This window comes from Lentinula edodes, assembly GCF_021015755.1.
Source record: "Lentinula edodes strain Le(Bin) 0899 ss11 chromosome Unknown C8R40scaffold_42, whole genome shotgun sequence".
NCBI lineage: Eukaryota > Fungi > Basidiomycota > Agaricomycetes > Agaricales > Omphalotaceae > Lentinula > Lentinula edodes.
The window spans coordinates 290,568-313,598 of NW_025764348.1; the positions used below are offsets into that span (position 1 = coordinate 290,568).

The 23,031-nt window shown below is 48.1% G+C and overlaps 10 protein-coding genes across 10 annotated transcripts; 5 read left to right on the forward strand and 5 right to left on the reverse strand.

Moving 5' to 3' along the window:
- Positions 1 to 199: 199 nt before the first annotated feature.
- C8R40DRAFT_627477 (uncharacterized protein) lies at positions 200 to 5,456 on the reverse strand. Its single transcript, XM_046235692.1, has 10 exons — positions 5,433 to 5,456; positions 4,894 to 5,379; positions 4,317 to 4,834; positions 4,105 to 4,263; positions 3,950 to 4,052; positions 3,690 to 3,901; positions 3,479 to 3,637; positions 2,597 to 3,420; positions 1,038 to 2,539; positions 200 to 985 (listed from the first exon to the last, which is right to left on the reverse strand). Exons 2-10 carry the CDS (start codon positions 5,091 to 5,093, stop codon positions 298 to 300), a joined length of 4,365 nt encoding a protein of 1,454 aa, XP_046081894.1. The 5' UTR covers positions 5,094 to 5,379; positions 5,433 to 5,456; the 3' UTR covers positions 200 to 297.
- A 14-nt stretch (positions 5,457 to 5,470) lies between these two features.
- Positions 5,471 to 9,247, forward strand: C8R40DRAFT_1125185 (uncharacterized protein). Its single transcript, XM_046228970.1, has 5 exons — positions 5,471 to 5,524; positions 5,621 to 5,629; positions 5,694 to 6,951; positions 7,004 to 7,057; positions 7,105 to 9,247. The coding sequence occupies exons 3-5, from the start codon at positions 5,928 to 5,930 to the stop codon at positions 8,745 to 8,747; spliced, it is 2,721 nt and encodes a 906-aa protein (XP_046081895.1). The 5' UTR covers positions 5,471 to 5,524; positions 5,621 to 5,629; positions 5,694 to 5,927; the 3' UTR covers positions 8,748 to 9,247.
- C8R40DRAFT_1056321 (FAD/NAD-P-binding domain-containing protein) lies at positions 8,994 to 11,798 on the reverse strand (the record flags this gene model as incomplete). The annotated part of the gene is made up of 17 exons (XM_046225074.1): positions 8,994 to 9,079; positions 9,126 to 9,175; positions 9,225 to 9,327; positions 9,386 to 9,553; positions 9,632 to 9,682; positions 9,846 to 9,861; positions 9,922 to 10,108; positions 10,162 to 10,397; positions 10,461 to 10,526; positions 10,581 to 10,651; positions 10,713 to 10,940; positions 10,994 to 11,029; positions 11,083 to 11,228; positions 11,280 to 11,365; positions 11,417 to 11,459; positions 11,489 to 11,664; positions 11,721 to 11,798. 17 exons carry the CDS (start codon positions 11,796 to 11,798, stop codon positions 8,994 to 8,996), a joined length of 1,827 nt encoding a protein of 608 aa, XP_046081896.1.
- Positions 11,799 to 11,964: 166 nt separating this feature from the next.
- C8R40DRAFT_627671 (uncharacterized protein) lies at positions 11,965 to 13,152 on the reverse strand. Its single transcript, XM_046235693.1, has 2 exons — positions 12,957 to 13,152; positions 11,965 to 12,907 (listed from the first exon to the last, which is right to left on the reverse strand). The coding sequence occupies exons 1-2, from the start codon at positions 13,069 to 13,071 to the stop codon at positions 12,192 to 12,194; spliced, it is 831 nt and encodes a 276-aa protein (XP_046081897.1). The 5' UTR covers positions 13,072 to 13,152; the 3' UTR covers positions 11,965 to 12,191.
- Positions 13,153 to 13,186: 34 nt separating this feature from the next.
- C8R40DRAFT_1240263 (uncharacterized protein) lies at positions 13,187 to 14,091 on the reverse strand (the record flags this gene model as incomplete). The annotated part of the gene is made up of 1 exon (XM_046233514.1): positions 13,187 to 14,091. A coding segment is annotated over exon 1 (870 nt), but the record flags the coding sequence as incomplete, so codon positions are not given.
- A 90-nt stretch (positions 14,092 to 14,181) lies between these two features.
- Positions 14,182 to 15,879, forward strand: C8R40DRAFT_1056316 (uncharacterized protein; the record flags this gene model as incomplete). The annotated part of the gene is made up of 2 exons (XM_046225073.1): positions 14,182 to 14,299; positions 14,348 to 15,879. 2 exons carry the CDS (start codon positions 14,182 to 14,184, stop codon positions 15,877 to 15,879), a joined length of 1,650 nt encoding a protein of 549 aa, XP_046081899.1.
- A 618-nt stretch (positions 15,880 to 16,497) lies between these two features.
- On the forward strand, positions 16,498 to 18,799 carry C8R40DRAFT_1056290 (uncharacterized protein; the record flags this gene model as incomplete). The annotated part of the gene is made up of 2 exons (XM_046225072.1): positions 16,498 to 16,728; positions 16,787 to 18,799. The coding sequence occupies 2 exons, from the start codon at positions 16,498 to 16,500 to the stop codon at positions 18,797 to 18,799; spliced, it is 2,244 nt and encodes a 747-aa protein (XP_046081900.1).
- A 232-nt stretch (positions 18,800 to 19,031) lies between these two features.
- On the forward strand, positions 19,032 to 20,837 carry C8R40DRAFT_1211485 (uncharacterized protein; the record flags this gene model as incomplete). The annotated part of the gene is made up of 7 exons (XM_046233193.1): positions 19,032 to 19,112; positions 19,269 to 19,514; positions 19,569 to 19,916; positions 19,973 to 20,110; positions 20,166 to 20,278; positions 20,329 to 20,470; positions 20,541 to 20,837. The coding sequence occupies 7 exons, from the start codon at positions 19,032 to 19,034 to the stop codon at positions 20,835 to 20,837; spliced, it is 1,365 nt and encodes a 454-aa protein (XP_046081901.1).
- Positions 20,838 to 20,922: 85 nt separating this feature from the next.
- C8R40DRAFT_1056021 (mitochondrial ribosomal protein S25-domain-containing protein) lies at positions 20,923 to 21,834 on the reverse strand (the record flags this gene model as incomplete). The annotated part of the gene is made up of 2 exons (XM_046225047.1): positions 20,923 to 21,385; positions 21,443 to 21,834. The coding sequence occupies 2 exons, from the start codon at positions 21,832 to 21,834 to the stop codon at positions 20,923 to 20,925; spliced, it is 855 nt and encodes a 284-aa protein (XP_046081902.1).
- A 98-nt stretch (positions 21,835 to 21,932) lies between these two features.
- On the forward strand, positions 21,933 to 23,022 carry C8R40DRAFT_1163028 (mediator complex, subunit Med7; the record flags this gene model as incomplete). The annotated part of the gene is made up of 6 exons (XM_046230328.1): positions 21,933 to 22,196; positions 22,250 to 22,319; positions 22,378 to 22,568; positions 22,621 to 22,694; positions 22,746 to 22,821; positions 22,957 to 23,022. 6 exons carry the CDS (start codon positions 21,933 to 21,935, stop codon positions 23,020 to 23,022), a joined length of 741 nt encoding a protein of 246 aa, XP_046081903.1.
- Positions 23,023 to 23,031: the final 9 nt, after the last annotated feature.

Consider the following 23,031-nt stretch of genomic DNA (forward strand, 5'->3'; position numbering starts at 1 on the left):
AATGGTTAGAGTTGGAGCGCCGTCTGGGCGACGAGGAAGGAGCTGAGATGGTCAAGCAAAAGGCGATCGAGTGGACCCAAAGATCTAATAATTCATCATGATTATCAATATCGACAGCAGCTTCAACTGCTCATATGAATATAGATAGGAAGATAACATCAAACAAAGCACGGAAGTAAGATAAAAGTAATGTGAGTAAAGATCCAAGCGAATGTAGACAAATCAGTCGAGCGACATATCGAGGGTATAAGCCAACAGTAAATACAAAGAAGGGGAAGAATTTGGATGTCATGGATGTCATGAACGCGGAGATCTGGTCCGCTGCACGGGCTCTGAGTCCAATTCACTGAGTGGCCTTCTATTGCTCATTGAGCTGGCAAGCTGTCTTTGCCAGTCATCGAGTTCGCTTGAAAGGTGCTCAAAAGCGAGTGCGTTTTCTGAACTCGAAGCGCTTGCACGCCGGGGGGAGATACCGGATATTGGTCTACCTTGGCCAAAGGTAGACTGATCGACTTCAAGGAGTAGACCGATTTTGTGAGAAAGCTGTTCGTTTTCTCGTCGCAACGTAGTATTTTCGTTGCTTATTTTTTCCAGCATTGTCTCCTCGTTACCTCCTCGAGCAATGATCAATGACGACTGTAAACGCTCGACTTCGAGTTGTAACTCTTCAGCTTGAGTGAGGCGATCGTCAGATTCTCGCTGTGATGCCACAAGGCTATCACGTAGAGTCTCGAGCTCGCTTTCCAAAGAATCAAGACGTGAATGAAGCTCTGCGTTTTCACTTTGGACTTGGTGCAGTTGCCATTTGGCTTCCACGACCTGCGAACGCAAAGCTTCTGACCCATCATCGGACGAGGGAGTGGTACGTCCATTGGCGCGCGATTTACCGGCACGTGCGGCATCTAACTCTGCCTGTAGTGTGGTGTTGGAATTTTTTTGTTTGGTGAGCTCTTCCCGCATTCGTCGCATCATCTTCTCAGTCCCTCTAGCAGAGAAAGTAAAGAGAGAGAAACAAAAAATTAGACTGATATGCTTACTTAACATAATGAACGGCCAGCTGATAATCCTCCTCCATTGTTTGCATTCTCGTTTTGTAGGTTCGTTCAGTTTCTTCTAGCTTTCGCTCAGCTTGCTCAGCTCTACCTTCAGCGTCACTGGAAGCCTCTCCAGATGAAGGAGGCGCGGATCGAGCTCGATTCAGCTGTGAAGAAAGCTGAACGACTTGGTCTTCGACCTCACGATTCCGTCGCACAACCTTCGCAAGTTCGCGTTCGGTGTCCTCGTGCAAACGCGTACGATCTGCCAGCTTACTTTCCAGTTCTGCGACAAGCGCGGGCGACGCAGCATTAGAACGGGGTCGTGAAGGGAGGTCAAGTTCATCCTCGTTGACACTGAGTCCATTTTCTGCCATGAAATTGCGGAGCATGGCAAGTTTCAAGGTTGACTCGGAGGACTCCTTCAAGCTATTTTGAAGGTCGGTATCTCTCTGAGCAAGGCTTTGTCGAATATCGCCATTTTCAGTGAGTGCATTAGACAACTGAGCGCGCAAAGCGACAATCTGAGACAAGAGTGAAGACTGTTGAGCCTCATATTCCCGAAGTCTGCGATGCTCCTCCATGATCTGAGTTTGGGATTCCTCAACACGCTGGTTGGCATCTTTCAGCAGTTGCCTCAAAGACGCAGATTCTTCTTCGACAGCTTCCATTCGTTCTACATGACCTCTCGTCAAGCGATCTTCGTCAGACCTAAGATCCCTGTGAGAATCAAGTAGTTCACCAAGACTACCAGTAGTCATAGTCCTCAAGGAATCAGCTTCTTCACGCGATTTCGCCCACATGTTTTCAACCTCAGCAAGCCTTGCTCGAGTGGATTCGACCTCGGACGTTCGGGCTTCAACTTCTCCGCGTAGATCTGCCAGTTCTGCCTCAAAAGTGTTGATCCGTTCACGAGCGTGTTGGTATTGCTCATCTGCTTCGTCAGCGCGGGAGGCAGCTGCTTGAAGGGCGTCGCGCGCTTGTTCAAGCGCCCGAATATGCTGATCCTGAGAACGAGTGAGATCGTCAACTTGGGCACGAGCGGCATCCACTTCGGCCTGAGACTGTTGGAGGGAAGAACTGGAAGACAAGAGTTTATCTGCATGACTGCGGAATTGAGCATCTAAAGCCGCATGACGTTGCTGTAGGTCGGAATGTTGCTGCGATAGCCGTCCATTGCTCTCGTCTAGCATGTCTGCGCGCTTTGAAGCTTCGGCCGATCGTGCTTCTGCTTGTTCGTAAAGCGTGGTATGGAGGGCGACCGAGTCACTGAGCTCGTTAATCTTCCGATCTTGCAGCCAGCGTTCGTTCATCAAGGTTGACATATCCCGTTCCAGGTCCGCCACACGTTGACGTTCAAGACGTAGTGCTTCAGACTCATTTGAAGACTCCAAGGCAACAATCTTCGAGCGATAGTAAGCAGCCTCCTGCGCGGCACTGACTTTCATACGTTCCGCATTCGCAAGGTGTTCTGAGGCCTGATTCGCTTGTTCAACCATCGCGACCTAGGTGAACCGAGAGGTATGAGCAATTACGAAGCAAGCGAAATCCGTCGAGCATACCTGCATTTGAGCTCTGAATTGCTTGAACTTCAGGACTAACTCGTTGTCAGCCGAGCTATTATTGTCGATGTCACCGATGTCACGTTCCGTGTAGATGAATCCAGCTCGTGTAGCTTTACCAACTGCCTCCTTCATCCAGGTCATTTGGCGTTTCATACCTTCCAGTTCAATCTCTTTATTCTTGAGATCCCTAACCAGATCTGCGGTGATATTACCCACTGAGCCATTCTTGGATCCCGATCGAACATGACCGTTCACGTGGGGCGTGTGCGGGTTGTAGAAAGGATCAGCGGGAAGCCTTGACCTATCAACAGCAGGCGACGAGCGACCATTCAATGCCATTGTGACCATATTGGGCGCGGAACTGGCCTCCATGTCGTTAGGAGAAACACCACGAATGTACTGAGGACTCTTCGCTCTGCTCATTATCGATTGCTCTGGCGACATGGCACGTTCCCTGACTCCAGATTCAGAGGTAGCTGCATCCATTCCATCGTCGGTTCCTGCACCGTCATCATCTTCGCGTCTCGAGCGAATGGGACCTTTCCCCTTGACTGGGAAGGGCTGAGTAATCACACCATTTACAGGTTTCATTAAGCGGGCGTTAGGAGGTGATACTGCTCGCCGTGCATCCTCCGAGTCCGAACCTTGCGTAGCAGGAGACATGGAACGATTGTACGGGGCACCCGTTACAACAGAGGGTGACCCCGATCTTGGCTGCTGCTGGATGGCGGGGGAACCTGCCGAAGATTTCCGGGAGACATGTTGCTGTGCAGGATTACCGTTTTGTTGAGGTTTGTTCGCGTCAGGGTACTTGATATGTTCTGGGAGCATCACCATCAGCATGGGCAGATGGATGAAAGATAAAGAGGGGATGCGTACTCGTATCCAGTACATGTATGAAGTTTGCATCTTCTGGTTTAGATGGCGTGAATGATTCGCCTCCCAACACAAATACTCGAGTGCCAATAGAAGCCATCGCATGCCCAGATCGTCCACTAGGAGCTGGTCCCATATTCTGGAACATGTACCACCGTTGGTCTAAAACATACATTAGTACAACACATACTTGGAAAAGATATGAATTACTCACTTGATAGTTTGAAAGCAGCTAGATCATTCAGATCCTTGCCATCAACTCCCCGTCCACCGAAAACATATATGACATCGTCCACCAATGCTGCGGCATGGCCCTCCCTTGGAGCGGGAATGAAACCAATACATGTGAGCTCAGACCATTTTTTGGTATTCAGATCGAAGGACCAAGTGTCATTATAATGATATTGCCCATCCGTTCCTCCGAAACTATGACGAATCAGTTTGCTTCCCGAGTTTTCATTCAAGAAACCTTACATTAGGATACGGTCTCCATGGTTGATACAAACATGGCCCGTCCGATGAGCAGGCCTTTCCGGAGATGTTGGCTCAATTAATTCCCAGGTGGGCCGCGTTCGTACTGTGAATTACGGTCGATGATAGGTCTCCGGCGAAAAAGAATGCATACTGACAAGAATTGAGATCAAAAGACCATAAGTCATTAAGAAATTCTCCGTCGACCTGTCCGCCAAAGATGATGAACTTAGACGTGTGCGCCATAGTCACCGCATGACCATATCGTCCGACGGGACTAGGACCGCTGACTGTGACGCGAGTCCACTCGCGAGAAACTGTGTTGATAATGAGAGATATCCTCAATGCCAAGTTTTCGATTTTCGCTCACCGAGGTTGAGTAAGTAAAGGCCGTCATCCTGTTTGTCGCTCTGTCTCACTTTCGGATCCGTCTTCGTATCGCCTCCCCAAACAATCAGAACATTGCTGACGATAGCACTGGCATGTCCTACTCTCGGGGAGGGGACCTCACCGCCTGTCTGAAGAAGCGTGGCAGACAGCTCGCGGGCATGTACAAGGTACAAGTCGTTCCGAGCAGTCTCCCGAACAAGACCACCAAAAAGATACAATTCACCTGCGCTTGTGGCTGTCGCAGGGAGGGCATGCCCATATCGAGGAAAGGGCGGAGGTGAGGGATTTGTAGGAGGGACAACACCTGGCTTGTTCAAAACCACTGGCGGCGGTAAAACAAGACGCCGAGCAGACCATGGAAATGCAGGTTTCGCGGACTGGGATGGCGGCTGCTGAGCAAGCTGTGTTTGCGTTTGAACAGGACCCGAAGAGTTCTGGAGTCGTTGTTGCGCTGGAGAAGAGCTGAGAACACCGTTGCTACCGGCGCTTCCGGATACACTTGGGGAAATGGTACTCAGCTCAAAACAAGCACACTGAAAAGATATAAACGAACTCACGAGTCCATTGGATTTTCGTTCCGCAGACTACCCATTTGTTGCTGTGGTTGCTGCTGCTGTTGTTGCATGCCCACTCCTCCATCTTTACTTGAACTCCCTGACATCTGTGCCAGGGCCTGGCTGGGAGTTGATGCTATGGTGACAGCTGGCGCATTTTGCGCAGGTGGTGGATGATTCTTCCTCCTTGAGAAGAAGGACATTCTGCGGGATCTGGTACCTAGAATGGACGGTATGGCGGAAAGGCGTTGTTGGACTGAGTGATTGGTGAAAATGCGCAATTAATGGTATAAATAGCAGAAATGGTGGTCGAATATAAAATATGGAAGGAGAAGGATAAGGCCTAAAGGAAGAATTGGGCAGGCCTGCCTGAGTTGAAGGGCGACCCGTTCGTTCTCTGGCAATAACTAGGCAATAAGCAACTAAGCGTGTAGACGTTTATGTAACTGTTTTGCTGCTGTTTATCTGATGGCATATGCATCCTGCGACCTTCAAAATTCAAAGTTCGAGTTCTCAGAGTAAGTACTATAGAATGCACCGACATCGAACTGCAATGATTGTTGAGTGCTTTATGATAATACTCCCAACAGACTATCTTTCCCCCTAAGTCTCGATATATAAGTACTGGAACAACCTACAGCGGCTTTGTGGTCAGGAAATATTCGGTACATAGTTTCAAAATTATCTCATTTTGATTGGATGACAGCAAAGATATGCAGCGGACCAGGACCTTAACTTGCTTCAATCATAAATCAGAGCTCAACCGATACGGCGTCCTTATCCTGAAAATGATGATAATTTACCTTAATTTACTGCGGAAAACGATCGAGTGACTTGTCAACGTTTTTCAACCACTTACTACCATGTCTCCTTCGCCTCTAGAATGTCCTTTGGGCTGATAGAGAAAAGCAGGAGCGAGCTGGCCTCGAGCTTCGACCATGATCAAGAAATATTAAACCTTAAACCCAACTTCAGTCGTGGACACGTGCTGATTGAGATTCTGCTTCTCCTTAAACCTAGTCACTCTTTTTCATTCCATGCAACACAGCTCGAAACTCTCCAAAACAAGGTCCTGGACACCTTCAAGCGCAATTAATTCTGGGTCGAATCAATCCGCACATTACGACAATAGTTACCCTACTCAGACACTCAGACGGGAGGCTAGGACTTCAGTGCCGTCGAGTGTACGAAAACCTGGTTTTTTCGCACAACTATTCTCTCCCAAAGCCGCCACCGTTGTCATTGAATCGCCGGTTGGTTCAAGCTTTGTAAATCTCAGCCGCAAATCATCATCTCCCTCTGTGGAACATCACCACATTCCGCCCAATTTAGCCATTCGGAGCCTTTCACCTGATCTTCTAAATGATCCAGCTTTCTCTGCAGATCCCCTCTCTCATCCGCTGTTTGTCACCAATCCAGATTCATATACAGAGTCACCCCCGTCAAAGCCCATTTTGAACGGAAATTCACATGCAGATATGACGGAGTCTCATACACAAGAATCTCGCTTTGCGTTACCATATTATGGCATCTCGGGAAACGATTCAATTTCGTTAACCCATCCTAACTCTTCCTCCCAACCATTGGATCTCAGTTCGTTGGAAGGCATGGGCACAAACACCTCTACCTCACAATCTTCCATCACAATCGACGAACCATCCCCACCTTCCTCATTCACAGATACCACAACATCATCGATCTCTTCGGGCGTCGCTGGCAAGTTACCGAAGAAGAATCTCATCATTCTCGAACCTCCCCGAATTCTTTCCCCTCCTCCTGCTTACGACGAGCCCAGTCACCAAAGGCCGATAACCGTCCGTCATACCTCTGTCCCCAGTCTTCCATCTTCGCAGCCTTACCCAACTGAAGTTCCTCCGCGTCCGGCAACCACTGCAAACGATTCACGTACCGTGGATTCTCGGCGCAATAACACAGATACAAATCCAAGAGGACTTGATCCTATCGATGAGCTCGACGAAAGCAATCCTTTAGGTCTTTCCTTACATCACGGTGGGCCTTACGAGGCGATCAAGAAGGTCACACAGACTCCACGTGAACCACAGGTGTGTATCCAACTTCTTTCCTTTCTCGATTTCTCTGATATACTATCTACAGAATCCATATAATAAAAGCATCCCACAGCAGGCAGCTCATGTGTCGACACAAAAGGTAAAGATAGCGACTCATGTCAAGGCATCATCTCATACCCTATTCAGACAAGTAGTAGTAGACAGCCATTCATCCCTGCCGCCAGACCATTTGTACCATTCGGAGCGTCTCTCAACCTTACTCCGGGACAAATACTTCCCAGAAATTACCAGCCCTATTCCCAGCCACCACCGCGTATTCCCAATCATTTGACTCCATATTCACAGAGAAACAACTCAGATTTTTCAGTTCATCAGGTTCTACATCCACAGCCTGCCCTACAGAATCAACAAATTACTAATCTACAAAAACATACCCCTCAACATTTGATGCAGGCTCCGCTACACCATCCCCAACACCATCACCAAGCGCAGCCTCCCATACACCGTGAACAGCCTTATGTACAGCAAAATACATCTCAGTTTTCAACACAGCATCCGTCGCAGTTGGGTGTTCGTGCGCGGGCTGACCTTTTTGATGCTGAACCTGCACAACCCCCGTCGCCGTTGTTGAGCGTTCCACAGCGCTTCGAAGACGATGCCAGCTCTATCTATGGGGACGAAGCTGATGCATATGATGGAATTGAAGATGAGGAGATCTCTCAGGACTTAGATAACCCTACCTCAGAAATCCTTCATCAGCCGGAATCCTTCACACATTTCAAATCTGCTCCCGATATGCCCCAGACTTATATCGATAATGCCACTGCAATCGAGGACGATGTTGCTCGTGCGCTGTATACTGGGTTTTCTGCGTTCGGTGAAGGTCCTCCCATCTCTGATGGGCGCGAGGCATTCTCGAGGAGTGTACCTGTACCTACTCTTCCCCCGGGAGCCTCTTACAGACCACCCCCACGCCGTCACGAACAGCAGGGACGGCCGTTGGAATATCCCGAAGAACAAACTCCCTACACCCCATATGTTACAGCAAACCAACCTGATGGAGTTTGGCATCGTCGTGCCACGAGTCTTGACCCCGACTACAACCTACATGGTTCGCAGTTACCTCAGCATCGTCCAATGAACCCTGGCCACCCGCATGTATCTGTCACAAAGAATTTAGGACGTGTTCCTGAATTGAATCCAGATAACATGGTCCAGCTTCGTGCGGTGAAGCCATATCCGCAACCTCAGCAATTTGCACCTCTACCACCTAATGGTAATTTGGAGCGACCAGTACGGTCTAAACCTGCGCCGAGCATACAACAATCCATTTCTTCTACGAACTCGAGAAACGGACTCCCTCCACGTCACGTCCCCGCGAAGCTCACGATGCCTCAGCCGTTATATAATCCCAATGCTCCACCGACTCATCGTGATATCGCGGTACCATCCAACAAACCACAGGTTCGCTTCCAACCCCCACCACATAATTCTGGCGTATCTCTGTCTGTGCCACTGAGCAAGACTCGTCCCTCGACACGTAACTCCGTCCCTGAATCTTCCAAAGTGCAAGCTCAAATTATACCTATGGCTACTGATTCTCGGAAGGTACTTCGGAAACGGAGCAGTGTTCAGGCAGTTGGTCCAGGAACAGCTTCAGTTATGCCTGTGGGTACTCCCAATATACCACGCTCCAACTACCCACCGACACGGTCAAAGTCCGAGGTGAGACCCCCAGCTACTGGAAATCGTACCAATTCTACTTCTGTGCCTCCGGACAAAAAGGCCCCTAGAAGGTTGTTAAGTAAGAAGAGAGCGGAGTTTTAATCCCACTGATCACTTCCCAATCCTTTCGTGCTTTGCTCGTATCATTCTGGCTGTGTTGTATGTATGTACCATATCTCCTTGCTTTTTATCCATTGCATTGTCATCATACGATACCTTGTCACACTCCTTATCTGTAGAAACAACGTTCTATGCATCAACTATGCGGGACCATATTGTATTTATAATTTAGAACATCCAGTACTTTCTGTTCATCCTGGCCCCTTGATCATCATGTTTCACACAACTTCACATCCAGGCATATGTGGCTCGAAGATCAGTGTAGTCAGGTTGTTCATCCTTATCATCCAAGAGCCCATAGTAAAATGTGGTATCTGAACGAAGATCAGTATGCTGAACCCATGTGCCACAATCACCCACCTCGGCCGTCTACTTCTCGCATCGTGAAACCATTACCCAGATATCCGAATCTAGAGGAAGCTTCAAAACAGCCTCAGAAGCTAACGTCCTCTGCTTTACCTGTTCTGAGCGTAACCATATTCATAGTCCCAATCTTCCCACCGAGGGTTGGTGAGGAGTTCGATAAAGAGAACTCGATTTCCAGGGAACATCACCGGACTTGCTATAAATTTCCGTTGTCAGAAGTTCGTAAATCCCTCGTGCAAGACTTACATACGTACCATTGGGACCAGGCTTAAACCAAGAGCTGCACTGACCAGCCCAAGCAGTCCGTTTTAAATACAGTTCGCGGTGTTCATTGAAATCGTCCGCAGCTTTGTGTTTGACTTGCATTGATACAATGTTCTCCACTTGCATCTTCCGGATAATTTGCATGAAGCATTTCGTCACTAAGCGCACCGAACAGAGTCAGAACAAAATATTTTCTGACTCGGAACTCAGGAGCGGCTCTGATTAATTGAACGCACTGGCTTCTATCATAGGCGCGCCACTTCCATGCCCGGTTGGTCCTTCGAGAGCTTTCGAAATGTGTAAGAGGGTTGAGAGATCGAGACCACGTCTATGCATACTCACCAAATCATCAAGTAGCGCAGTCACCATTGATCATTCAAAAGATTACCCTGAGGCCACCATCAGTGGAGTGATCTTGTATATATTCAAGAAGAGAATATACATGAGGACCATAATACATGAAATACTGAATGAACAGAGAACAGTTAGCGGGAATAGACACTTAGCTCAATCAAACACCTCGTACATTTGGAGTGTCCTTCACAGCCAACGACAGATACTGTTCAGTACATGGGGTCAGTGGATCCAGGCAACCACTTTGAATTAGAAGGATATTTGCAGAATCGATGGGGTATTCTTTCCATCTGTCTTGAACATTGATGCCACCCCGACCAATTACTGGAAACCTAGGAATAAAACTTGTATTGAACCCCCTATGAGTAATGAGAGGGGGAAAGAACTGCATCTGTTGTTGAGACAAACATACGTGGCGCAGATAATCGCATCTACTGTGTGCTCGATTCCTTCATTGTCGATGAATCCCTTCGGTGTAATTCTCTGAAACATCTCTGTATATACGTAGACGTTGGGCTCAAGTAGCGCTTCAAGGTAACCATTTCCAGGCGTTGGTCTTCGACATCCGACGACAAATTTAGTTGGAACAATGGCATCGATAAGACGTCGGTCCCCATTCAAACGTTGGCGCATGTCTTTTTCCGCGAACTGCGTTGAGAATCATCTTCAACGACATGGAAAGACATGTACAAACGAATACCAAAATCTCACTTGAAGGGCTGCCTTTTGCTCCGGTGTTCCTTGTACAATGAACTTGAAACGCTCGTTGAGCTCAGACTAATCAAGGGCATAAAACTCCCTACACCAGAAGAAACAAGATGGAGCTCTTACCTCAATCATTTTCCGATACTTGAGCGCATGTTGAGGGTCTTCTGCGTATTTTCTTTTCTGATCCTCGGTGTCTGCGTTGCGCACTATATCTCAGTTTGTCGAGCTGGATAAGTTTGCTTCCAAGCCACGCACAGCGAAAATTCTTTCCTCCTGGCCCTGCAAACTGTTGAGCAAATCCGGGGGTAATCCATGTTGGGGATCGTATCCAATGGAATAATTTCTTCACTTCGGGCTGTATGGTAGCCAAAACTTGAATCCCAGATGAACCAGACCCAATTACTGCTACTGATCTGTCTTTATAATCGAAGTCTGCAGGCCAGCGAGCAGTATGGCATAAAGTGCCTTGGAAATCACATAATCCTGGCCTTAGTTAGCAAAGAATTAGGTCAAGGCAAACGATTGTCGGGGTTTACCTTCAATATCAGGCCATTTCCAATTGTTCAGTACACCTGTTTTGTGAGTTCACGACGTGGTAGTCAGAGGTAGTGAACGATTATCAAACCTCCTGCATTAATGAGCACGTTGCATTCGTCCAGGAGACAATTTCCATCAGGATCTTTGATAGTCAATTTCCAGCGGTTGATATTCTCAGCCCATTCAGCTCTAACAACCTCATGGGAGAGGCGCATGTATTTCCTCAAACCGAACCTGGAAGTTTTTAGGAAGCAGGGAAAACTGGACCTCAATTAGGCTACGCACTTCTCAACGAGATCCTTGTAATATTTGTGAATTTCTACTGCAGTAGAATAGTATTCAGACCACTTTGGGTTCGGACACCAAGACATCTACAAGAACGTAAGTCAAGTCAGTCAAGTCAGAGTTCAAGGATAGTATACTTGATAATTGACTGAAGGGATATCGCATCTGCATCCGGGATATCTATAGAGAGCAAGTCAGATCTTTGTTACAAGTGTCGAGGTTGAAGGAAACATGATAAGTCCTGGTTCCAAAACCATGTTCCTCCGACGTCTTTTCCCATTTCATATATAGTTAGTTCGACTTGTTCGCCATATTGTTGGATGTCATGAGCAAGGGAGATGCCAGATATACCAGCCCCGATAGCGACAACCTTGATGGGATGGATCTATGAAGATTCACGGGCTAATTGAGGGTGTGATAACTACGCGTCGGTAAACGCACTGTTCCGAACCGCTGAACAGGGATTCGATATCCTCTCTCATTTTCTGAAGGCCACTGTTGGATTTCCAGCTCACTCATGGTGGAAAGATAAGAAGCCAGAACGGCACTTAAGTCGGAGAAATACGTCACCCTGTCGCACTCCAGCTAACCTACGTTACCGGTAGTTGTCCCAGTACGGTAGGTACGAGTAGCAACCACCCCAAGGCCCGAATTACCTTCGTGAATGTAAACCTTGTATGAATCACTCTAGATATGTAAGCGAAAAGGGAACACATTTGTAATTGTAACTGGTGCCATTGGTGAGTGTAATACATGTGTCAGTATCCAGTGTGTTGATGCTATAAAATGTCATAAGTGGGGCAGAATAAAAGTCTCAAGCAACTATTAACATATTGAACGCAGGATAGGTGTCGTGAAAAGGCCAAGCTTGTAATGAAGAGAGCATGATAACCAGATAGAATGAAGACCCCACTAAGGACCATATGTAGGGTAACGACGCGGAATAAGTCTGACAGGAGCCATTCGACTTGAGGACTCTGAAGAAGGTGGTGCACTCGCTTTGCGACCAAAACGTGCAATCCCGGAGGGAGCAGGTAATTTTGATACAGGCGGTGGAATTCCACTAACAACTGCCGGCCTCGAGATTCCTGATGCCACCGCAGAAGCCCTGCCATGCACGGTAGCCAGAGTAGGAACAGGGATTTTAGGACGGGCGAAGGTGCCAGGTCCCGAAGCTGGTTTGGTTGGTTTGCCGGATTCAGGTAAAAGTACTCTTCTAGGCCCTGACACGGAACTGGCCTTGGAAAGAGAAGGCTTGAGCATAGCTTTGGCCGTCGTGGATGCAGAGCTTTCTGCGATAATCGCGCGCGTGAGTCCTTCATGTCTGGAGGCAGTTTTCGAGGGAGGCGGGCCCTGGGCCTCCAATGGAGCAGTCATTAAAGGAGGAGATGGCATCTTTCCTCCAGGAGCGTTGTTAACGGTGCCGGATACCAAAGAAGTTGATGAAGTTGATGAGGAAGTCCTTTCATCGTCGTAACGTTTAGTTCGTTTAATCACCCGCAGAGCAGGGACTGTTGGCGCAACGGTTCGTTGAACGGCCGGGGTAATCATAGAGTTCGCCTGGTTAAGGAGCGGTCCGAAAACAAGAGGGGAAGGTAGAGGGGACGTGCTACTTTCAAAAGGTGAAGCTATGAAACATTATGAGCTGATAGACGTGACGACACGCAAATAACATACACAAGGTTAATGGTGATGTTGACGAACCACGTTGTTCAGGTTGCGCGTTCTGAGTCACGTTTGTGTTCTGCGTGATGGTAGCTGGAGACGGCATCAGTTGGATGAAATGGAACATGATTAATTGTACATACTGTCTTCGTTCTTGCACTCGGTCGATTGCGAAGTGTTGGAAGCTGTAAAGAATATGAATTACCTTTGGAAGGTGTCAACAAGAGGGAATAAGTACGCACTGTCGGCATCAAAGCGTTCGGGGTCACTATCATCATCCAGCTCATTTAGAAACGAGCTCATACCCTTGCCCTGAGCATCAAAAAAGGAGATACGGTCGTTGAGTAGGTCAAAGCTCGTCTCGGATTGCAGCTGAAGATTGAATGAAGAATGAAGATCGAGAGAAATGCGGTTCGACGCTCGCGAAACAGGTGTACTTGCAGGCGAAGGTGGAGCAAGAAGGGATACTGTGGCAGCCTCCGAGGCATCCTGAAGTGACGAAGTGGAGGTCTGCAAGTTAAAAGGTGCAGGTGTGGCTAGGATATCGTTTTCAGCATCAGAGTTGTCGACCGTGATGCGAGGCGGTATAATGTGGCGATGAATATGACCAAAGGTTTTGCCTGCCAGATTGACGGAATCGACGAGAGAAGTCAAGGCAGATATGGAGTCGCCAGGCAGCTGAGTCGGAGACTCCATGGCTTTCTTGTGTACAACATTCTGTCTGGGCTTGCGCTCAAGTGAGATCTCGGCTAGCGGAGAGCGTAAGGTGTTTTGAGGTAGCCGTACAGTGTCGGAACGCTTGGGGGTGTCCAAAGAAAAGAAGGCATTCTCGCCGTTATCACCTGACTCTTCTGTTTCCTCCTCTTCGTCGACGGTGTCTGCAATCGTGACGTCGCCGATATCCACCAGACGTTTAGTGAGAGCTGCTGGCTGAGCATATTCGCGTTTATAAGTGTGACTAAAAAACGCTGTCATGTTGAGTTCATTCAGCTCTGGCACTGAATTCTCTTTGTCTGGGTCCGACTCATCCTCAGAGTCAGAGACATAGTCAGGTCGAGTCTCAGAAAGAAGAGGGTCGAACTGGGCCAGGACACTGGGGCGAGGACGGTTCATGATGATGAAGGGGACAAGTATTACTTCAAGAAGTAGCGGGAGTGGGAAATTCTGCTCACGTTATCGTACACTTCTTCTAGCCACGTGCATTAATAAGCGCTTGATATCCAGGACACCAACAACAATGGCATCAGGGGATGTCGCGTTAGTACGCGGGGAAGTCAAGGCATGGGAGCGTAGTTTCTACCAGGAGAACGGGAGAAACCCAACTGTAGATGATATACGCGCTAATCAACAAATTGGTGTGTTCTCTCGCGTCTTTCACCTGGCTGCCTCTGACTTTCAAGTAGCAAACAAATATAGACTGTATAAGAAGTTGTCTAAAGCAACCTCTTCGGTGAACCCTGACTCTAACCGTAGATCAAGCTCTACACGGCCGTCGACACCTCCGCGGAAGACTGAACCGTCTTCGTCTGTGATATCCAAATCACGGGCTCTCGAAACCACCTCTGCCTTGTCCACCTATAACCCTTTCTCTCCTCAAAAGAACAAAGAGAAACAGAAGGCACCTGTAGGCAATGTGTCACTGATTCTCTCCAATCCGTTTGCTACTCCTTCAAAAGTTAAACCAAAGGCTCGTGTACGAGAGCCGTCTCCCTCGCCTATTCATGAAACAATACCCGCACTGTCAACATTACGACCATCAGCATCAGAAACTCCTACTGGCATTGTGCGCGCGCGTAAGCGCTTGCGTGGTGAGCCTGTATCACCTTCCCCAAACAAAGACAAACGGCGTCGCATGCTATCTCGCACGAATATGTCCCGGCGAGGCAGTGGCTCTTCGAACGGCAGAGAAGATGATGAGGAAGCTGGCAATTCTTCTTTTGTCGCGGACTCGCCGGTCAAGGGCTCCAGTAGCAAGTCGTTCATGTCTCTTTTTGAAGACGCGTCTACCGATCCCAAGGTGAAAACCGCGTTGACGCGCACGAAATCTACCTCCGCCTCCGTGGGATTGTTTGGTCCATTACGTAGCCAATCGGTACCCTTCGAGGACGACTTCGAAAGTATTTTAGGTCCAGTTGAAGGGAAACTCAAATCTCGACTCAGAACGACTGCCAACGGCATACCTTTCTCAAGTGGATTAGTTCCCAAACCGAAGAAAGACGGATTATATTTGATGCAAGATCCTATCCCGCAGCCGTCTCATGCACACACAGTTGAAAAATACTCTATAAACGATCGAATATCAAGGAAACGACAGCCTGACTCAGAAAGCGATTCTGAACAGTTGAATCTGAACCCTTTGACCTCGGCGACAATTCTTATCCCTCCTTCCCCTCCAAGAGAAGCACCCCCTCAGAGATCAGTTGATGTGTCGTCTAACAAGGGAAAGGGGAAAGCATTTTCTCGCAAAAAGACCAAGCTCGACGATGGTGATGATATGGATAGCCTCAGTGTCAATGTCAAAGTCTTACCTATTGTATCCCGTCCCTCACGTGCGTCAGACGAGGATCGTGATTTGGATGCCGGTCCCGAATTCGATTCTGTGCACTGGTATAATCGTCGGGTCGAGCCTCCCCGAGTTGACAACGGAGAACATACCAGTAACACGTTTGAAGTCGATCTCCCTGAAAAGCTCAAACGTGTGTTAGCTTTTTCGTCATCCGACATAGAGATGCGTCATATTCAGGAAGAACAAGTCGTGGAGAGTTTGATATATGGACGACGTAGAGGTCATTACGAACCTTCCAAAGGAGGTGAGATCTGGGACGTTGGGGATACTAATGCCGTGGGTCTGCACGAAGAGGCTGGTGACATGAAAGCTATTGCTGATGAAGATTGGGAAGGGGAACCCGTTCCTTGGGAGGTTGGAGAACTGTAGAAACGATTCTAACTTGTGTATGCAAGCGGTCTCTTGACCTCCCGAAATTAGACCTTTCCGACTCCACCCGCCTGCACGACGTTTTTTACATGTGTGCCCTAGCAAGTGGCCTGCAGTCCTCACATTTGTGATTAGCATGTTGTTCAGATACGAGTATTCACATATCTGTTTACCACAGAGTTATTCCCAGCATCACTTCAGCGTATAATGATTGCATCCTCCATATGATGTCCTAACTAACTGCTATCGCCCTTGCCCATCGTGCTCACCTCACCATGAAAGCCAGGGGAATGACTAGGATAATACCGCCATTTAAGATTCGATCGAGTCTTTCTTTGGAACTGAATACGAGCTCCAGGTGCTTCCAGCCTGTGCGTCGCATTCTTGCGTGCCATGCACACGCCTACCGTGGGGTTTAAGTACTGCGTACGCCTCATCGAATCGGACATGACTTCTGGCTCGAACTCACGTCTCTCTAGTGTGCTTTCGAGTTTAATTCCCCTTCGTCGTCGCATTAGCCTACGGGAAAGTATACACAGCATCGCCAACAGCCTAGCTCCCAGTTACCAGGATAAAAGCCGGAGATCCTCATATCAGTCTTATTCAGTTTACAGCCAAATGAAGTCTCCTCTCATCCTTCGCGATCCGGACGTGACCCAAAAGCTTCTTGAAGCGATGATAGACACGCCCGGAGGCAAGCGCACAGTGTCGCGACTAGCGAGAACCTGTCGAGCAATATCAGAGCCTGCGCTAAATGTGCTATGGAGGGACTTGGACTCGCTCATTCCGATTATCGGTTTGTTTCCTGCGACACTATTGAAGAAGGTTCGGAAGCCTGGCCTCGGCTTGGTGAGTAAATTCGCCGAATAATCATTGTTTCTAGCATTGCTGACATCGTATTCTGCAGTCTAAAGAACCCGCCGAAGAAGATTGGACGAAGATCATGAGATATGGAGAGCGAGTGCGGAGTGTGCTCTACAACGAAACCGCAAACAATGTCTCACCTTCCATTTTCCCAATGTTGGCACAAAATCGGCCCAGAGAGTACATGCTGCCAAACTTATTGCATCTCACCTGGAAGGTAGAGACCCTAAGCGTACTAGACTACTGCGCCATGTTCTTGAATCCAACAATCGAGAGCTTGCAATTTGAGCTCGGTCCCACCCGCTTCCCTAACTTGAACAAAATCCTTGGTGATGCATGCAGTCGGTTGAACCTGACTAGCTTTTCTATCATTTCCCCTGCATCCCTCCCTGACACCTTCACTGTGATGCTTTCGTCACAAAAATCACTTCAGAAAGTGGCGCTCGTCGCTCCAGGTGCCCTGAGTTCTGGAGTAGGTCGGTGGATCGCGTTCTTGCCGGAGTTGAAAAGTCTGCAGCTTGACCTCTCTGCCAGAACCTTAACGGCGGTAGAAGGCTTTTTTGATGAGCTCCCTTCTCACTCAGGTGATTCTACCCCCAACTCTGTAGCCACCACTGACAGCGGGGTATTTTCCGGTGAAGAGTTAGATTTTTCGGAAATACGTTTGAAGTCGGCAATGCGAGATTCGAAAGCCGGATTTTCCAGCTTGCGACATATACACCTAACTGGTGACGTTGCAAATATTGCAGTATTCTTGAGACACTTTTCGATCCCTTTGACGCAGCTAGACCTTGTCATTGAAGACCCTCCAGACAATGCAGAGTGGATGGAACTTTCATATCTTATATCTGAGAGGTTCGGATCTTCTCTCCACTCGTTGCGCATCTCTGCGACTGCGACATCAAAGTTCAATGACCTAGTACGCTCAACATCGAGAGGAGAGCCTACTGTCAGCCGACTTGCCTTTGACAATCTTCAGCCCCTTCCTGCGCTCCGCCGTCTTGATATTGATCTTCCAGAATCTATCAACTTCATCGGGGATGACATCGAGGCTTTGGCGCACGCTTGCCCCAATCTAGAAGAGCTGAAACTGTGTCCTCTCGCGCGGTTCCCTGTACAATCAGGGCCCCCGAAATTGACTCTAGAGCAGCTAGCACCGTTAGTGGAGCACTGTCGACGGCTTCACTCTCTCTCAGTCCCTGTGAATGCGCGGAGAGCCGGCGCCTCTGTGTTAGATTCTCAATCAAATTCGTCTGACACTATCCGTCGTCTGCACGTAGGCCACTCATGGATCAATGATTCGCTACATGTGTCCATCCTGCTGAGTCATCTAGCACCATACTTGGACAACCTGAAATGGTTTCATGACAAAAATCGGCCGGGCTTCATTGAGTCGAACGCTCGAGGCTGGGAAAAAGTAGCCGATACGCTGCCACACCTCCAAGGTATTCGGCTCACCGAAAGAAAAGCTATGATAGGACCATTGCCCAGCCTTAACATTATAACCACGCCTCCGCTTCCGCAGCCTGTACCAGTTGACACGGTAGAAAAGGGCGTCATGGCCTCAGTCTCCCTGGTTCATGAAGGCGTTCTAGCGAGGCCGCTCATGACTAGTAGGAGACCGAGCATGGTGGACGAGTCGGTGGAAGTGCACCCAGAACTTGCATCTGTGTCCATCGATGCAACTCCTAGAACTACAGAAATCGCGGTAGAAGCCGTCGTCGCAGTCTCAGACGAATTCGTGGAAGCACTTCCTGAGACAGTCACTGCATCAGTGGATGCCAGGCCGCCGAGCGTTTCGAAGTCGGTTGAAGCTATGATATTGAACCCTCTGGAAGGAAAAAAATCCATCTTCCATTCATCATCTCATCCTTTGCTTTTCCCTGTTTTCAGCTTGATTTCCTTCACATACCGAGTTCTTTTTGCATACCCTATTTCCATTCCGATTCGCATGCTCCATGTTATTTTTGACAATATGCCTACAATAATTCGACGACCGCCTGCCTCAACGAACAGTGATATTTCCATGGACAGTCTTCAAGTCCGTCAATCATAATTTACATGTCGTGATTACTTACTTACTTACTTATGCCATATTGTGCTGGTAACATATATCTTAGGACACTGAAAACTACATTGCTATTAACCCTTGTACAAAGTCAGAAAACAACGCGGAAGAACAGTTCGATGGTATGCCGCCGGCATATGAGGATGATTGGTTACGGCATCTCTTTGAGGTCAAATTCGCGACGCGTCATCCTACCCATTCAGTGCTTGCCTCCTCCACTATGTCCGATAACAAGAAACAGGAAAAAGATTTCACTTCTGAAGTTGACGCTCTTCTGCCTGAAACCGCGTCATTGGCGAAGGTAGTTCGTACCCTTTCAGAATTCTTCGTGCGAGTTGATGATTCTTCCAGGCAGGAAAGTTACAAGAAGCACTTGACAAACTAGCCGTCCTCGAAAAGCAAACGCGAAATGTAAGCTTTGAGCTAATAACTGGCGGTCCACTGACATAAATATCAGGCTGCCGATCCAAAATCGACCACCACCCTCGTCAAAACCATTACAGAATATTGCTACAATGCTCGCGATTTTGACTCTCTGAATTCGAACATAAGTATCTTGAGCAAGAAACACGGCCAGCTTAAGTCCGTCATACAGGCCATGGTCGAACAAGCGATGGGATGGCTAGAGGATATACGGAAGAAGGAGGGTGACAAGCAATGGTTGCAGCTAGTAGAGACGCTAAGAGAGGTTACAGAAGGAAAGGTATCAACAAATTTCTACTATTCTCGCATTCATTGACTGATTGGTCTATCTTAGATCTTCTTGGAGACACCACGAGCACGCGTTACTCTCTTGCTCTCGCGATATCATGAAGATCTTTACAGTAAAAGCGCATCTGCAGAAGAAAAGCGGAAATCTCTGGAAACCTCTTCCGAGCTTTTATCAGATCTTCAAGTTGAAACTTATTCGTCAATGGAACGCCGAGAGAAAACAGAATTTATCCTCGAACAGATGCGACTACTCATTGCCGTAGCACGACAAAAGGATGACACTGCCAAAGCCGAAGGAAAGGATTCTCTGGCTGGAGGTGACGCCGAATGGGTAAAAGCCAGGGTGGGAGGCAGAAAGGTTAACGAAAGCTTTCTCAAGGAAGCAGAGAACGAAGTACATATTTCGCGCTTTTCATGCCCTTCGTCGACACTGATAAAAGTAATATACAGGACCTTAAATTGAAATTCTACGACCTGATGATACAGCATGCCCTGCACCAATCATCTTACTTGGATGTTGCGAAATACTATCATAAAGTATGGGAAACTCCTTCTATCAAGGACGACGTGAATGACAAGGGAAAAGCCGCAAGTATAATCAACTTTTTTCAAATGTCCAACGATTCACACTTGTAACTTTCAGGCTCTTGAGCATATTGTGTACTATATCGTCCTGTCGCCACACGACAATGAGCAGTCCGACATGTTGAATCGGATTTACGTCAATCCTGCGTTGGAAAAGTTGCAGCTCCATTAGTGAGTTGAGCAAGTCCAATTAAATGATGTGATGCGAATGACCTTTTCAGCAACCTGGTTAAATGTTTTGTGACGCGCGAGCTAATGAGATGGCCGGGAATCATAGAGCTGTACGGAGAATTTTTGCGGGCGACTCCAGTCTTCTCAATCGAGAAACGATGGGAGGATCTGCACACTCGAGTCATCGAACACGTATGTGCACTCAAACCTTGATTCGCGACTTGAGACTTACACCTTTTTTTTTTCCAATTTCTCCTGACAGAATGTTCGCGTCGTTGCAGCCTACTACACACGCATCACTCTTTCTAGACTAACTTCACTCCTTGATTTGGATCGCAAGCAAACAGAAGAAACGATAGCAAGGCTAGTGGTTGGCAAAACCATATGGGCACGTATCGACCGGCCTGCTGAAGTAGTGACGTTCCGGAGTCAAAGGAGTGCTGAAGATGTGATGAACGACTGGAGCTCGGATATGCAAAAGTTACTAGGTCTCGTCGAAAAGACATGGATGGGTATGAACGCCGCACAAGCTGCACAATCACGAATAAAAGCATCATAATCACTCCATGTACACATTTCATCCTTCTAATCATCATATCTGTTTTGTAGAAGCATGTGTATATTGTTGAGATTAGATGATAAACTTATCTAGGCACCACAGCAGGTTTTGTTCTTAACCCAAACGTATCCACGTTCTTTTCTGGATCTTCTAGTACAGCCGGCTTGACTGGTTCAGTCAAAGCAGGTGCATATCGTGGAGTAATGCCCTCCTTCCATAGCCTGACGTACTCCTGACCCTTTGACCATTCCCTATCCTCGGTATGCTCCAAAGCGATAGACCGCCAACGCTTTCTGGCAGCCATTGCCCCCTCGTCTAGCTCCGACTGTCTCTCCCAGGAAGCCAGACTCTTGATCTCTTTCTGGAAACCATGTGCGATTTCTGAGTTTTGCCAGACGGCACCCAGGTTGTCTGCCTCATGAATAGCCATGGTCATAGCAATATGACGCTCTGAGCGGAGCGCGCGAAACTGAGCGATGGCGCGAGCATAAGCATATGACAGTGGTATATTATGATGTTGGTGAAGATTCAACGTGAATTGTATCGCACTATGAATGGCAATGACGTTAAAGCCTGAAGGACCGGTTGTAAAAACGTCTACGTACTCATCTGGAGATGGATTTCTTCCTCTTTGTCTCAGCCTAGTCCACTCAGTGCCGGTGACAGGATGATCTGCCTCTATACCCTGTCCTTCCGCAAGTGTCACCGGTCGAAAAACTTCGAATGGGTGGTCCCTGAAAAACTGTCTGCGAATGTCGTCTTCTAGATAGTAAACGGGAAAAGGCTTGGGACCATAGGGTTTTGCCTTAGGTTTTGACCTAGCTGAAGTGGTCTGTTGCTTTAAATCGAAAGCAACGCGATTTGGAGGGGCTTTGGGAGGAAGAGGGAGTGGTGGGTTGTCGAGGACGGCAGCATACCATGCAGGCTCTTTGACCACTTCGCCGCGCATTAACCGTGAAACCTGCTGGTGTACCTGTGATGCTAGACGGCGCACCATGTCAACTGCGAAGAACGGAAGCGACGTAAATTTGAAAGAATTATCAGAGTTCACACACCTGCCCCCGGGCGGGCCGCGGCGGGGATAAGTTCTTTATGATGGACGACGACGACGCTGAGCTCAGAAATCCTTTCCCTTCTCCTCCATCTCACTATACAAAGTACACTTCACATAATCTACACCTTCTCAATCTGCTCAAAGAGCGCGTGCCGGATACCGACCTTGCCTTCAACCAACATGAAATTCTCAAAGATCAGACGGATGTTCCCGATTGGTCTTTAACCCAGCTCGAGAAACCACGCGTGGATTGGATTCTCAAAGGGGACGAGCCGTACTACGATGTGTTCGGTGATAGGTGGTTTGTAAGAACTTTGCCTTTACGCGCCATGTTACTTGTTCTCAGACTGCTTGAAAGGTCAAAGACAAGATACCATCTCTAGCAGAGTTAGGTGGACAACAATTGTATCCAGAAGACCCTAACGTTGGTACGCTGCTACTGTCTCTCCAAATTCTGAACTTGTGCCAAACTGCGATCCTCTCAAGACAGACGGCCCGCGCTTCAAACAATCCTTCGTTCTATGCTTGTCACGTATTCGAATTTGACCGGTGCTTTGCTCGCTCCGCCTCCTACTCAATCTTCATCTATGCCCCCGGAATGGCAGAAACACGTAGAATGGATCACTATTCTTGGTCAGAATCTCATGGCTGCTGCAAACGATTTACGGCCAGTCCAAGTATAAGCTTCTTCTCTTTGACGAGCCATTCATTGTACCGACCGAACAACAGGCCAGAGGAAATTTGGAGATGATGATGAAGCGTCAGCTTGAGCTTCGTAAAGACGAAACCAGGGTCATTCACACGCAAGTGCATTGTTCGTGGTACAAATTATCATCCTCAACCGTTTGGTTCAGGAAATGCAACGCATTGGAAGCAAGACTTCTTGAGTTGCGCGCCTCTGCAGAGGACCTAAAACAAAGCACCTCTCCGGTCCGTCCTGATTTCCTACCCTTTTCTCGATCTACATATGTTTACAGGAGGTCGGTATCACAAATCCTTCTCTGGTGAGTTTAAGGAGCTGGGAAATAACCAACGGGGACGGTGTCTGATCACTACTTTTTCCAGTCATCCGAGAAATTTGCACCTCTCAGCCAAGACGATCTTCTACGATGGGCGGAAGAAGCCAGCTGACGCAACTTT

Coding starts and splice junctions, on each gene's coding strand:
- C8R40DRAFT_627477 (XM_046235692.1), bottom strand. CDS start 5,093: ATGTCCTTCTTCTCAAGGAGGAAGAATCATCCACCACCTGCGCAAAAT. Junction 4,053..4,104: donor GTCTTTTGATCTCAATTCTT/GTCAGTATGCAT, acceptor CGTAATTCACAG/TACGAACGCGGCCCACCTGG. Junction 3,902..3,949: donor CATGGAGACCGTATCCTAAT/GTAAGGTTTCTT, acceptor GATTCGTCATAG/TTTCGGAGGAACGGATGGGC.
- C8R40DRAFT_627671 (XM_046235693.1), bottom strand. CDS start 13,071: ATGTTCCATTTCATCCAACTGATGCCGTCTCCAGCTACCATCACGCAG. Junction 12,908..12,956: donor AACATCACCATTAACCTTGT/GTATGTTATTTG, acceptor AATGTTTCATAG/CTTCACCTTTTGAAAGTAGC.
- C8R40DRAFT_1125185 (XM_046228970.1), top strand. CDS start 5,928: ATGCAACACAGCTCGAAACTCTCCAAAACAAGGTCCTGGACACCTTCA. Junction 6,952..7,003: donor ACAGACTCCACGTGAACCAC/AGGTGTGTATCC, acceptor TATACTATCTAC/AGAATCCATATAATAAAAGC. Junction 7,058..7,104: donor AGCTCATGTGTCGACACAAA/AGGTAAAGATAG, acceptor CATACCCTATTC/AGACAAGTAGTAGTAGACAG.